Source organism: Haliotis rubra, unplaced genomic scaffold, assembly GCF_003918875.1.
Source record: "Haliotis rubra isolate DU_JTF1 unplaced genomic scaffold, ASM391887v1 Scf157, whole genome shotgun sequence".
Classification (NCBI taxonomy): domain Eukaryota; kingdom Metazoa; phylum Mollusca; class Gastropoda; order Lepetellida; family Haliotidae; genus Haliotis; species Haliotis rubra.
The window spans coordinates 852981-865846 of NW_025765525.1; the positions used below are offsets into that span (position 1 = coordinate 852981).

A 12866-nucleotide genomic window follows, 5' to 3' on the forward strand; every position below is an offset into this window, starting at 1 on the left:
GTTCTCCCCGTCGACGCCATACCCGTAGACGCCCGTGAAAACGTGACTCGTCGGAGAACACAACACCATGCCAACGTCGTAACAACCACAAACGATGCTGTTCAGCCCATCGTCGGCGTTCACGGCGATGTCTATCAGTCAGGATGGGTCCAACTTAAGGGCGTCGACACCGTAATCCTGCCGCATGGAGACGGCGTCGGACGGTGGAAGCACTGATCAAACCACGCCGGCCGTGGACAGCGTTAGCAGTTCTGGCAGCCGGCAACGTACGATCCCGAATATGGCGCCGAACAATGTCTCGATCTTGGCGACTGGTGGTAACATGTGCCTGGCCAGGACGTTGGCGGTCCCTAGTGGTTCCTGTTTGTTGGTACCTGTTGGCAAGTCTTATGATGGTGGAATGATGGCAACCAAATCGTCTGGCAATAATCCTGCTTGATGTGCCAACCTGCAACATGCCCAACGCCTCTTCTCGTTCCTCTGGTGACAATCTTGGCATTGCAAAATAAACTTTTCTTGCGGAGGTACTTGCGGAGGTACTTTTTTTGCCGACGGTCATTTATACCTCTAATCAGCATGTTTTACGCAGGCAATTTGTGCTTTTCGTGTGTGTTGTGCATGAATTTTGTTGTTGTCATGTGATGTGTTCCATGATGTGTTCGGGCAATCCGTTCTTTATTGCACAGCATTATTTATTGTCTTTTGTGTTATTAACAACATTTCCAACGTTCATTTTCACTCTCAAAACAGCACTCTTGAGAAGTGAGGCTAACCAAGTGAAAACCCAAGTGCGCCTGGTCCAGAATGAGCTTCTATCAAGAGACAATAGGAAATACAAGAAGATCCACGAGAAGCTTCTTAACCTCTGGACACAGTACACAGACAAGAAACTCTCAACAAGTTCAGTCCTGTCCCAGGCAGCTACTTGCTATCGTCACTGAGGACTTTGCCCTAGCCAACACAGCCAAAATGAACAGATACAATTATTCAAACAATCTACATATGCTGTTCCGACACTATACATAGACGACTAAAATATTGAAACATTTTTAAAGTTGATAATAATAATTATTATTAACCGGGTGAAACAACCTCTAAATGGGGTGAAACTGTTTAGGGTGAACCAACCTGGGTGAATCTGTGCTAGGGTGAACGTGTTTGGGGTGACATAACCCGTTACCATCGGTAAACAACCCATCATGACTTTGGCAGTGCAAATGTATCCAGAAAATTATAAATTTTCATGGACCAGTTTCAAAGGGCTGCCCAGAAACCTTATGGATACTTCTTGGTAGATCTAAAACCACAAACACGTCCCCATTTGCGACTATGTCCTAATGCATTCAGCTTCAAAGGAGACCTCCAAGCCAGGACAATTCAGTTCGAGTTAGACTTTCAGAGTGAGCAGACGTGTGAAGAAACCCTCCCAACACTGCCATCTTGTGATTACTGTGGACGAATGCACGCAAAACCACTGAAGAAACTGGTGTTCCAAAAAATTCTCAGTCGGTCCACCTGGGCTATGCCAAGTGCGACTCAAAAGGAAGTGGGAGGAAGATAACTCAGCTGTGACTGCTATGGTCAGGTGTTTAGAAATAACCACAACTTACAAAGACATTTACACAATAAACAATGTCCTGAAATGGAAAATGATGATGACGAATCTTAAGTGATGTCACAGACGACATGAAAAAAAGATATATGAAGATGTATGACCGGGAAGAGCATGGTATAAGACAAATATATTTAGGTGTGATCTAAACAAAGATTTGTTTTATGAGAAACGACAGCTGTCCAAGAAAAGAGGTCTAACAGAAGAAATGAAAGAAGACAAACTGAAGAAATTAATATGGAGCACTTTTAAAGAGACGTATGCATGATTTTTCACTTATCTGTATCATATGCAGTGGGGTCCAAAGACACAAGAAATACTGAAGATATGTATCCTGAAGTGCTTTCAAAACTGTACAAATATCAATCTTGGGTGATTTTCTTGATTGAAGATGATGAAGACATTATATCTGATACTGCCATTACAGCACCAACATTCTGATGAATTAACTTTACCAACTCTTCTAAAAACTGTTATATTTGTTTTAACAATATTCACTTCGAATTTCCAACGACTGTCTTTTGAATAAGCCGACAACGAACTTTACTATATATGCAACCCTTCAAGACATCCAGAAAATATGAATCATCATCAGCTCATCTTCATACATAAACAAACATATGTTTAATGATTTAAACTCGTAAGGTATACATTTATCTTTTCGGAAAGACTCCTCAAAATCACTTACATAAACAGAAAACAAAAAATTCCACAGTCATTCAGTCTGCAGAATTTCACAATGATTGGATATTGACAGATACATTTTCACACATGACCTTACATTAAGATGCCACGAATGAACAACTGACAAAAACTTTCCTCGGAGGCCTAATTTTGCTAACTTATACCCTAATTTACACCTCTCTATTTAATCAAAAGCACATTTAAAATCCATAATTAACCCAGTTGAAAAAACTCTCAAATTCTCATAATTGCGCGTTCATGTTACGTGCGTGCAATTTTTCAAACAATAAAGTCTACACTCACCCATTTTGTTCCTTCCTGGGAAGGAAGGGGGTCATAAATCTCTAAAAAATTATGCTTAATAATTAAAGGAAGGATAGCTTCATTGATTTTGTACATGACAAGCACTGGCTGTAGAGAAATGTCGCCACAAACTATAATTTAAAATGGCACGCATGGTATATTTTTATTTATTTAATCTTATTTTTTATTTTTATTATTTTTGGGGGTTTTTTTTTTTTGGTTGTTTTGTTGTTGTTGTTTTTTTGGGGTGGGGGGTGGGTGAGGCGGGTGTATAAAGGTTGCCTTAGATCCTATTGCATATGTTTTGGCACGCATGAAACCGCTTGGGCTAGTTTTTGTCCAGGCAATTTCTAATGGCCGCTTGCGTTCAATGAGCTGGGCTGAAAGTGGGAGCTTGGTTTGTTTAGATATACTGATATACTGATACAATTCAATTTCCGGAAGTAAGTTGGCTAGTGGCCTGTACGTTGCGAGATGCTCGGTTGGAGCCAGAAGCTGGGTTGATGTCAATGTGCCCAGTTTCTTCTTTATGTGTCTGCCTGCTGACTTCACTGACAGTGCTGTTTATATAGCAGCTTCTCCGCTGTAATGGCTGTGGCTCCGGCCATTGAATTTGTTGTGACACAGGCCACACATATCACGTGACAGCTGCCAATCTGTAATTGCCACTTTTATTAATTCACTTGTTGTGTCACAGGCCACGTATATCAACGTAACAGATGCCAATCAGCAATTGCCAGTTTTATTAATTCAAAGCAACAAGCAGACTCCTTCACTTGACATCACCAGCAATAATTTGTTGGCCGACTGGCGATCTCCATAACCAAGGCCGCCTGGCTACACAACCTCCGACCATCAAATAGTGCTACAATACTACTTGTAATTGTGAGCAGACGACTTGAGGAACAACGAGTGGACGTGCACTCTGTAGCCAAACAAATTCACCATAACCATAACCCAACTGCTCAATATATACAGTGTAGTCAGAAAGGGTCAGACTGCTGTAAATGGCGAAACGGGTCGCAATCATTGGAGCCGGGTGTAGCGGTCTCACTGCCATCAAATGTTGTGTGGACGAAAGTTTGGAGCCGTTTTGTTTTGAGCGAACTGACGAGCTCGGGGGATTATGGAATTTCACAGAAAAGGTCCGCGAGGATCAAGGATGCGTGATGAAGTCAACTGTCATCAATACAAGCAAGGAGATGATGTGTTTCAGCGACTTCCCTATACCCAAAGAGTTCCCCAATTTCATGCACAACACTCAGGTAAACACATTTATTATATCGCATGGGCCGCTGTTTGTTCACATGGAATGGGGCCCTGTGTGGGCTGTATATTTTGTTTAAATTATGTTTTATGGGTGATATGGGCAGTATGTTTATGATCGACTGAATGTTATGGAACTTGATAGAGGTTTGTTATTTCAGCTTGATTCAAACTTTGATGAACATATTGCCTGTTGGTTACAGACAGAACAAGCTAGACCCGTGAAGATCCGGGGTAGAATAGGTCTTCAGCAACCCAAGTGCTTGCCATAAAAGGCGACTATACTTGTCGTAAGAGGCGACTAACGGGATCGGGTGGTCAGTTTCGCTGACGTGGTTGACACATGTCATCGGTTCCCAATTGCGCAGATCGATGTTCATGCTGTTGATCACTGGATTGTCTGGTCCAGACTCGATTATTTACAGACCGCCGCCATATAACTGGGATATTGCCGAGTGCGGCGTAAAACTAAACTCACTCACTCACTTAGAACAAGCTATGATTGCACAATGGCATTTAGAGAGTGGTCAATTGTAACATATGTAACTTTTGGGATAATTTTGTGTGCTGGCGAATAGTTGCCTGACTCTGAGGGTGTGGGCTCGAATCCCGCATGGGAATTTGTACTTTAATAAGAAAGTGTAATCCCAAATATAACATATGTTACAGTACAAGCTAGTTTGGTGTTCAATATTCATTCTCATCAGTGTGTGACGCCCATGTCTGGTGTCCCCCGTCGTGATATAGCTGGAATATTGCTAAAAGCGGCGTAAAACCACACTCACTTACTCACTCACTCACTCATTCTCATCAGCAGCTTTTGCTGCAGCGTCTACTTCTCTTTTACCGTTTATATCAACACCACGTGTACATGTTGTTTAATGGGCTGTACCTCTAATACCGCTGAAGTTAACATCAGTATGAGAACAAATTCAGTTCATGTCATTATCATCAGTCCGTCCATGGTCCGTCCCTTTGTGGTCAACCTGCCGGTGGTCACTTCGTCATGCATTCTTTGTCATGACGTCATCAGACTGAGGGTAGTTTGATATATTGTGCACGTCTCCGCAACGTTTGACAACAATACGCCATTTATGTTTAGCAGCACACCGACCGTATATCAATTTTCAATTTATGTGACCAGGTTGCAACGTTGCATTATTGGGTGTATTTTGTCTATGTCAACAGCACCTATGCAGTTCAAATCAAGTTAATTTAATCGAGCCGTGTGTACGTGCATGCATGCATGTGTGTCTTTTTATCGGTCTATGGATCGACCCGCCGACCTTCCGCTCTCCGGATATACGCCCATCCACAAGATGGTACATGTTTTCCCCTGCCTGGCGATAGGAGATGCTATAACGCATCCATGTTAGGTATCAGCATCATATCTTAGGGGGCTAGCTCTATAAAATTGGAATCATCCCTGACTTCTACAAGTTGCTCCTATGCCCGTGCATCCTCGTCACCATATTGGTGTAAAAATCGTGAACGCAAGGCTACCTCCATTTCAGCACACCTCACTTTACCTTGCAACAAGTAACCACACCATCAGTACAGTGCTCGATGTTTCATTAAAATTCAAATAATAATGTCTATAACGATCCTTACACTTGACAAAAAAATATACGTTTTATGGAAACACTAGGAAATACTTCATGTTATCCTTTTGATCAAAGTTGAAAACAAATCACAAGAGATGAAAACAGTTTGAGTGTGAGTGGGTGAGTGAGTTAATATTTATCGTCAAACCGGCAATATTTCAGCCATACCGTTACGACAACCAATTTAACATTGCTAAGGAATAAATGTACAATTATCAAAATACATGAATTTAGCAAAGGGGGTTCCAGTTATCATATGTTTTACAGAAGAAAAAATAATGCAGCTGAGGGTGGTTGGGTGGTCCTGACACAGTCAGTCTGGTAAGGCTGATCATCAGTTCAGGTACCCTTGTCCCATCGCAGCCCAGACAGCAAATGTGGCTTCTCCCAGGAAGCACTGCTTAGTCGATCCCACCGGGAACTCTCCGGAGAATTTGGAGACTCCCCAACACTGCAGGCTCCTGTATTACTCAGATTGTCAGAAGAGTTGGAGAACAAGGGCACTCTACTCATCTGTGCTAATAGATCGGAAGGTACCACACCATGGTCACCAAGAACAATAGAGGAACCTGACGACAGTGTACTTGGTATGCAAGTAAGGCATTTCAAGAGCCATGTTTTTTCTGAATCTTGCCAAAAGGGACAGAAAATTTAATAACATATATAAATTAATTGGATGTATCAAAAAGGACAAGATCAGGTTTGTTGGAAGGAATTTGCCTCTGGCTCTGGGGGTCTATGGGTCTATTCCAGTAGTAGTAGTAGTAGTAGTAGTAGTAGTAGTAGTAGTAGTAGTAGTAGTAGTAGTAGTAGTAGTAGTAGTAGTAACAATACTAATGGTAGTAGAATTCATTATTATAAGATTTGCAGTTCATTTAGTTACAAAACAAAACCTGATACCTTCTTTGTCTCCATGGCATATTGTTTTGCTAACAAACACAAAGCCCAGCATCCATTCCCGTGGTTGTCGTGATGGCAAATTCTCGCCCTTGATTTCCATCAGCCAGTTTCATTTGCTGCCCTATTCCGCCCGACGGACCAATCAGCATGTGAGTTACATACCAGACTCAGTCAACATGGCGGCCACCCAAATTGACAACGATTGTGTTTGTGAGACATTTAATGCATAAACAAGCTATAAAAATCCCATTTTGCTTATATAGGAAGTTAGTATGTCCATTTAATTGTTGGCTAAATTGATCATGAAAATCATGCGAGATCGGGACAACCACGGAATGGAGCCAGGTGTTAGTGCAAATTTAATAAAATGCGTATACCTGTACTCTAGAGGAGGGTGATGAACAGAACACCATGACTATTCTGACGTCACAGCGTTTACTGATTCCAGGTATGGCGGTACTTCAAGATGTATGCAGATGCCTTCAGCCTACAGAAACACATCCAATACAACAAAGAGATCCTATCAGTGAAGAAGTCAAGTGACTACGACCAGACCGGAAGATGGGATCTGCAGATCAGAGATCACAAGACCGGAAGTGAGGAGACGCAGGTGTTTGACGCGGTGATGGTGTGCACGGGTCATCACGCCAGCAAGAACGTGCCGTACTTCACAGGTCAAGAGGACTTCCAGGGAAAGATAATTCACTCTCATGACTACAAGGACTGGGCCGGGTACACTGGGAAGAGGGTCGTAGTTGTCGGTGTCGGCAACTCGGGCGGGGACGTGGCTGTGGAGCTGAGCAGGGTCGGGCAGGTGAGTGTGGAATGTATGAAAGTCAGCTCTTTAGTTAGTTGGTATTGACGTAAAGTAACACGGAGGTAAGAGTCTCTATTATATGTAGCCGTCATACAGCTGAAATAATCCTAGTGTGGGTTCAAATAGATATCGGATACCAAAATATTGGATCCCACAATAAAGATGAAGACTATGTTCTTCTGTCAACAGGTGTTTCTGAGCACAAGGCGTGGTGCCTGGGTACTCAACAGAATTGAGGACAATGGCATTCCCGGCGATTTCCAAATAGGCACTCGTTTTATCAATTCAATACGACACGCTATGCCCGAAAAGACACTGAGCAACATAGTTGAGAAACAGCTGAACAAACGTTTCGACCACGAGCTGTACTCCTTGAAGCCTAAACACTCGGTATTTGCTCAACATCCTACTGTAAACGATGATATGCCCAACAGAATCTCGACTGGCTCTTTAAAGATCAAGGCTGACATCAAGAGGTTTACCAAGACTGGCGTGGAGTTCGTCGACGGGACGGTGGAAGATGATATCGACGTTATTATACTGGCTACAGGATATATATTCGGCTTCCCGTTCATAGATAAATCTGTGATCGACGTTCAGAAGAATAAGGTCAAGATGTTCAAATATATGTTTCCACCTGACCTACCGAAACAGACATTGGTGGTGATTGGTTGCTTTCAGCCTCTTGGCGCCATTATGCCCCTTGTAGAATTGCAGTGTCGCCTGGCAACCAGAGTGTTCACAGTAAGCAGTTGTCGTTTTTACTGGTTCTTTATTTGGAACAAGTTTATATCATAATGAATCACTCATTTATTTCAAACCTGATCCTATTCTGCAAAATGTAAAACCAACCGTATTATAGGACACTGCCCGAATGTTGTGTGTTTGTTTTTTAGAGTTTGCTGGGACATCTGGACCTTATTCCTTTTACTTCAAAATGGGAACTTGATTGTATACAGATAGACGCGTTAAAACCCTTTCCATACAAGAGCCTTTACTGTGCATTCCAACACATTCCATATTTCCACATTGTCATAATCTGTGTTCACCAGGGCATATGCAGTCTCCCTTCAAAGAACGAGATGTGGGCAGACATCGGGAAGAAGAAGGCGGCCATGGCGGCGAGATATGTCGAGTCCCAGCGTCACACCATCCAGGTTGACTACATCGACTTCATGGATGAACTGGCAGAACTTGTGGAATGTCGGCCGAATATAGGTGAATGATGAATTATCGCGTCTAGGTAGAATGGGAGGTTCTACACTTGAGTATGAGTATTGAGTATGTTTAATTATCTCATTTCAAGTCATCAAGTGCTGTGTCATCAACCGTCACCCCTAGTTAAATGTCTAAAACCTGTACTGAGCAAAATTGAAAACTTGACACTGTTAAATTTGGACACTTATCGTTTTCTGTTTAATCAAATACATTTATAGGAGTGGGCGATAATACCGGTTAACCGGCATATTGCAATTCGAACTTCACAATACGACATATTGCAGTACACTTTTCGCGAACCGGTTCACCCTATACGATCGGTAATTTTCGTGATGTAGTCAAAACTACTAATAACATTTATATTTCCTTTATATTATTATACATTACTAGTTTTGAGAATGTATATTTTTCATATAATTGCATTTGCATGACTTTTAAACCATATAAATAACAAAATAGATTGGTGCCGTTGTAGAAATAAACAAACCAAAATGGCTTTGTTTCGAGTTCCGAACTTTAGAGCGAAGTCTTCAATTTGAAACATTAAATATTTCAATTGATCTCTTGTAAAATCACACCTGAGTCCTGACAGTGGCCAATGGCATTGTTTCAAAAGAAGGGAAACAGTAATTTCATTGCCTTAACCCACAATATATTCAATACATGTTGTAATTCGCCAACACATATCACAATATATTAATTGCAATACGAAACGTTTGGCAATACCCAAACCTAATTTAAGTATATTAAACAATAGTAAACAGTGTGAATGCTTTAATTTCGTGAAATGTAAGTTCATGTACAAAACTTAAATTTGTAGTCTATTAAGGTGAAAAACTCGAAATGCACTTGTGAAAAGCAAATTCAAGAGGCCATGAGCTGCATTGTATGCTTCAACTGAACGCGCACATTGAATGTGAGATGGAAAAACAAATTAAACTTTTCATTTTAATCTTTGTTGGGAATTGCCACGCCTTTCAAATGTGTTGTGGGGAGGCTTGATGCTGACCAGTCTGTGGTCATTGTGGCAAGATCCTTTAATTGCTCACAACAAACAATTTTTAGTCTTATGATGAGAGTTTATCAAACCGGAACTGTTGCCGACCGCCTGATGATGGGTGACGTCAGTCCGGGGAGATCAAGCAATACGGTTACGATTATGTCATCTTCCAAACAGATTTGTTACTACAACTTCCACCAGAGGGAGATGAACACATAAGGTTAAGTCAAAGACAGCGGAATTCAGTTGTCTTCAGTGACAAATCTCTATTCACACTGAGATTTGCCCGAGTGTACCGCAGACGAGGTGAACGTCACGGTCAGATCTGAGAACGTGAAGTGGACAGATTTGGTGGCTGCAGGGTAATGGTATGGGGGTGCGTTTTGCTCCCCTTGTTGTCGTTTGAGGGAACGTACATGCTGCCCAGTACCGGTGTAAGATTTTGCAACCTGTCCTGCTTCCATTTATGCAGAGATATGGCCCAGGACTGACGTTCCAACAAGACAACGCTAGACCGCATTCGGCAGTTCTTGCACAGAAGTATCTACGGAATGGCTGTATTCAAGTTCTGGATTGACCATCGCGTAGCCCCGACCTCAATCCTATCGAACACATCTGGGACGAGCTGTGTAAACGTGTTTGTCAGCAAGTCAATGTCACCACAGACATCGCAAGATCTTCAACGCGAACTTGCAATTTTCTTGAGCAATGGCTACGTCTTCCTCGGGGTGGGTTTACTAACGTTCTAATATGGTGGCTGATTAGGGCCATCGCTTTCTCGCCTTAAAATTCGGAGGCGAGAAAGCGATATCACGAGACGAGAAAGCGACATTAGAATCTATGTCGAAACGTCGCCTCCACAGAAAAGTTGTATATCCATAATAATTGTCAATATGCTTCATCACCTCAACTTCTAAAATGCCCATCAAAGAAATAATTCAATTGGTAGGTGTGATTAAGTTGCTTAAGACAATTCGAATCCAGTCATGTCATAAAATATGTAATTCCCTTAGTCACATCACAAAATGAACGTTTCCGTTATTTCACGATATGACTATTGCATACGTGCACATTGCATGCCAAAGGAAAGTCTACGTCTGTATTAGATATTCTCTAAACGTCTAAACATACAACGCCATTCATGGGCAAGAACATTACTGAAAACGATTTAATACTATCCAGAAATTACGAATGGCGACTGAGCTCCCGTTTGTAGTCAATCATGCGCAGACAGCACTGAATTGTGGGTAATATCGAGCTTTCGAGCTCTATCGCTTTCTCGCGCAATGATAACGCTTTTTCGTCTCGTGCTATTGCTTTCTTGTCTTGTGCTATCGCTTTCTCGTCTCGCGTTATCGCTTTCTCATCTCATGTTATCGCTTTCTTGTTTCATGATATCGCTTTCTCGCCTCCGAATTTTAAGGCGAGAAAGCAATGGCCCTAATCAGCCACCATAGCAAGACGTCATGTGCAGACAGGGAAAAATTATGTGAAATATCGCTCTATCGCTTTCTCGGTCTATCGCTTTCTCGCTCTATTGCTTTATCCCTTTCTCGCTCTATCGCTTTCTCACCTTGGTATATCGCTTTTTCGCTGTATCGCTTTCTCGCTCTATCGCTTTCTCGTCTCGTGATCTTATCTGACCTAACTTGACCAACGCAGCTGACAGCGATATTACTGCTTTTTTAGCATTGGCTTGAAGGTAAGGAGCCTAGAGGGCCAAGACCCGTGAAGGTCCGGGTTAGAATTAATCTTCCCTAACCCATGCTTATCATAAGAGGCGACTAACGGGATCGGGTGGTCAGGCTCGCTGACTTGGTTGACACATGTCATCGTATCCCAATTGAGTAGACGGATGCTCATACTTTTAATCATTGGGTTGTCACTCACTCACTCACTAGGTGGGCCAACTAGTGACTGTCATCATGAACATCTATGAACGCAGTTCGGAAGCGATGACATGCGACCAGCCAAGCAACCCTGCTGACCACCTAGATCCATTTAATGACTTTATGACTTACAGATTGGAATACACACACACATAGAGATTGGAACACACACACACACACACACACACACACACACACACACACACACACACACACACACATATATATATATATATATATATATATTCGAATCTGGGCCAGATTAGAAAAGAGTAATGCTTGTCGTATGAGGCGACAAGCGGAATGTTGGGGTCAGACTCGATGTCTTGGTTGACACACGTTGCATAAATCGAGGCTCACGATGTCAATCACTGGAATGTCTGGCCCAGATTCGATTAACAGCCCACCGACATACTGCTAGGACATTTCTGAGAGTTGTGTTAAACAAGCGAAATGACACAAACAAATGATTCAATAGTCCAGAATCAATCTAAATGATACATTTCATGTCCCTGTGTGGAAACACAGAACTTAAGGTTCCTGATAGGCTATCCGATTTCCAAACAACTAACAAATCTGTTCCAGGCCGTCTTCTGCTGACTGATCCGCAACTTGGACTCAAGTGCTACTTCGGCCCCACCACCCCCTACCAATACCGCCTGAGGGGGCCGGGCTCCTGGTCAGGGGCCCGGAAGGCCATCATGACCCAGACGTACAGAATGGAGTACCCCTTTAAGACCAGACCTCTGACTGAAGGAACACAGAAGCAGTCGTCCCACAGACTCCTCACACTGGTGCTGCTAGTGGTGGTCGTTGCCGTCCTTTACCAAGTGTTCCTGTAAATGAGTTGTGACGAGTTTGTCGGGCGATTATTACTCGGCATGGATTTATTTTTTCTTCTTTTTAAAGATTTACTGAATTATACACAGATGATCATACACTTCCCATAGTGGCATTCAGGATCAGGAAACTGTAAAGGATGTCAATGGTGTACATACCCTTGACATTTTGAGCGACACTTTTTGCTGAATTAGGGGCGGGTTCCTTTCATCAACTGAAATTACTGCTGAAGTCTTAGTCTCGGCCTCAACCATTTGTAATACATGTAAACACACACACACACACACACACACACACACACACACACACACACACACACACACACACACACACACACACACACACACATACATACATACATACATAACCTTATGTGCTGGGGTTTATCTTATTACCCATACGGGCTAGGATACACAGGTGATTATTTTTGTGATAATCGCACATGTGCTTTTCAGTGATCTCAATGTTGATTGGTCAGCTAAGCAGTGAAGATATATGATTGGTTGACGGAACTACTTTTCATGATCCAAATTCATTGACAACTTATACCGTTTCATTGATAACTAGAACGTGCTGTACTCACACATTCCGAGATTTAAAAATGAAAACATAAAGGTTAAAGAATATGAATACTCTTTTTATTAGACGGTATTATTTTGCAATAAAATTGCGTTATATATAGTAGTCTTTTTAAAATACGTAACCTTAAAAAACCCAATCGTTTGTATTGTTT

General features: G+C 42.1%; 1 protein-coding gene across 1 annotated transcript; it reads left to right on the forward strand.

Annotated features, from left to right (window-relative positions):
- The first annotated feature begins 3424 nt into the window (after positions 1-3424).
- LOC124271067 (flavin-containing monooxygenase 5-like) lies at positions 3425-12596 on the forward strand. Its single transcript, XM_046706137.1, has 5 exons — positions 3425-3864; positions 6818-7183; positions 7376-7930; positions 8239-8404; positions 11879-12596. Exons 1-5 carry the CDS (start codon positions 3607-3609, stop codon positions 12133-12135), a joined length of 1602 nt encoding a protein of 533 aa, XP_046562093.1. The 5' UTR covers positions 3425-3606; the 3' UTR covers positions 12136-12596.
- Positions 12597-12866: the final 270 nt, after the last annotated feature.

Bases quoted from the DNA above. Each gene is read 5' to 3' on its own strand.
- LOC124271067 (XM_046706137.1), top strand. From the start codon at position 3,607: ATGGCGAAACGGGTCGCAATCATTGGAGCCGGGTGTAGCGGTCTCACT. The intron at 7,184-7,375 runs GTGAGTGTGGAA...TTCTGTCAACAG, and splicing joins AGCTGAGCAGGGTCGGGCAG to GTGTTTCTGAGCACAAGGCG. The intron at 7,931-8,238 runs GTAAGCAGTTGT...TGTGTTCACCAG, and splicing joins TGGCAACCAGAGTGTTCACA to GGCATATGCAGTCTCCCTTC.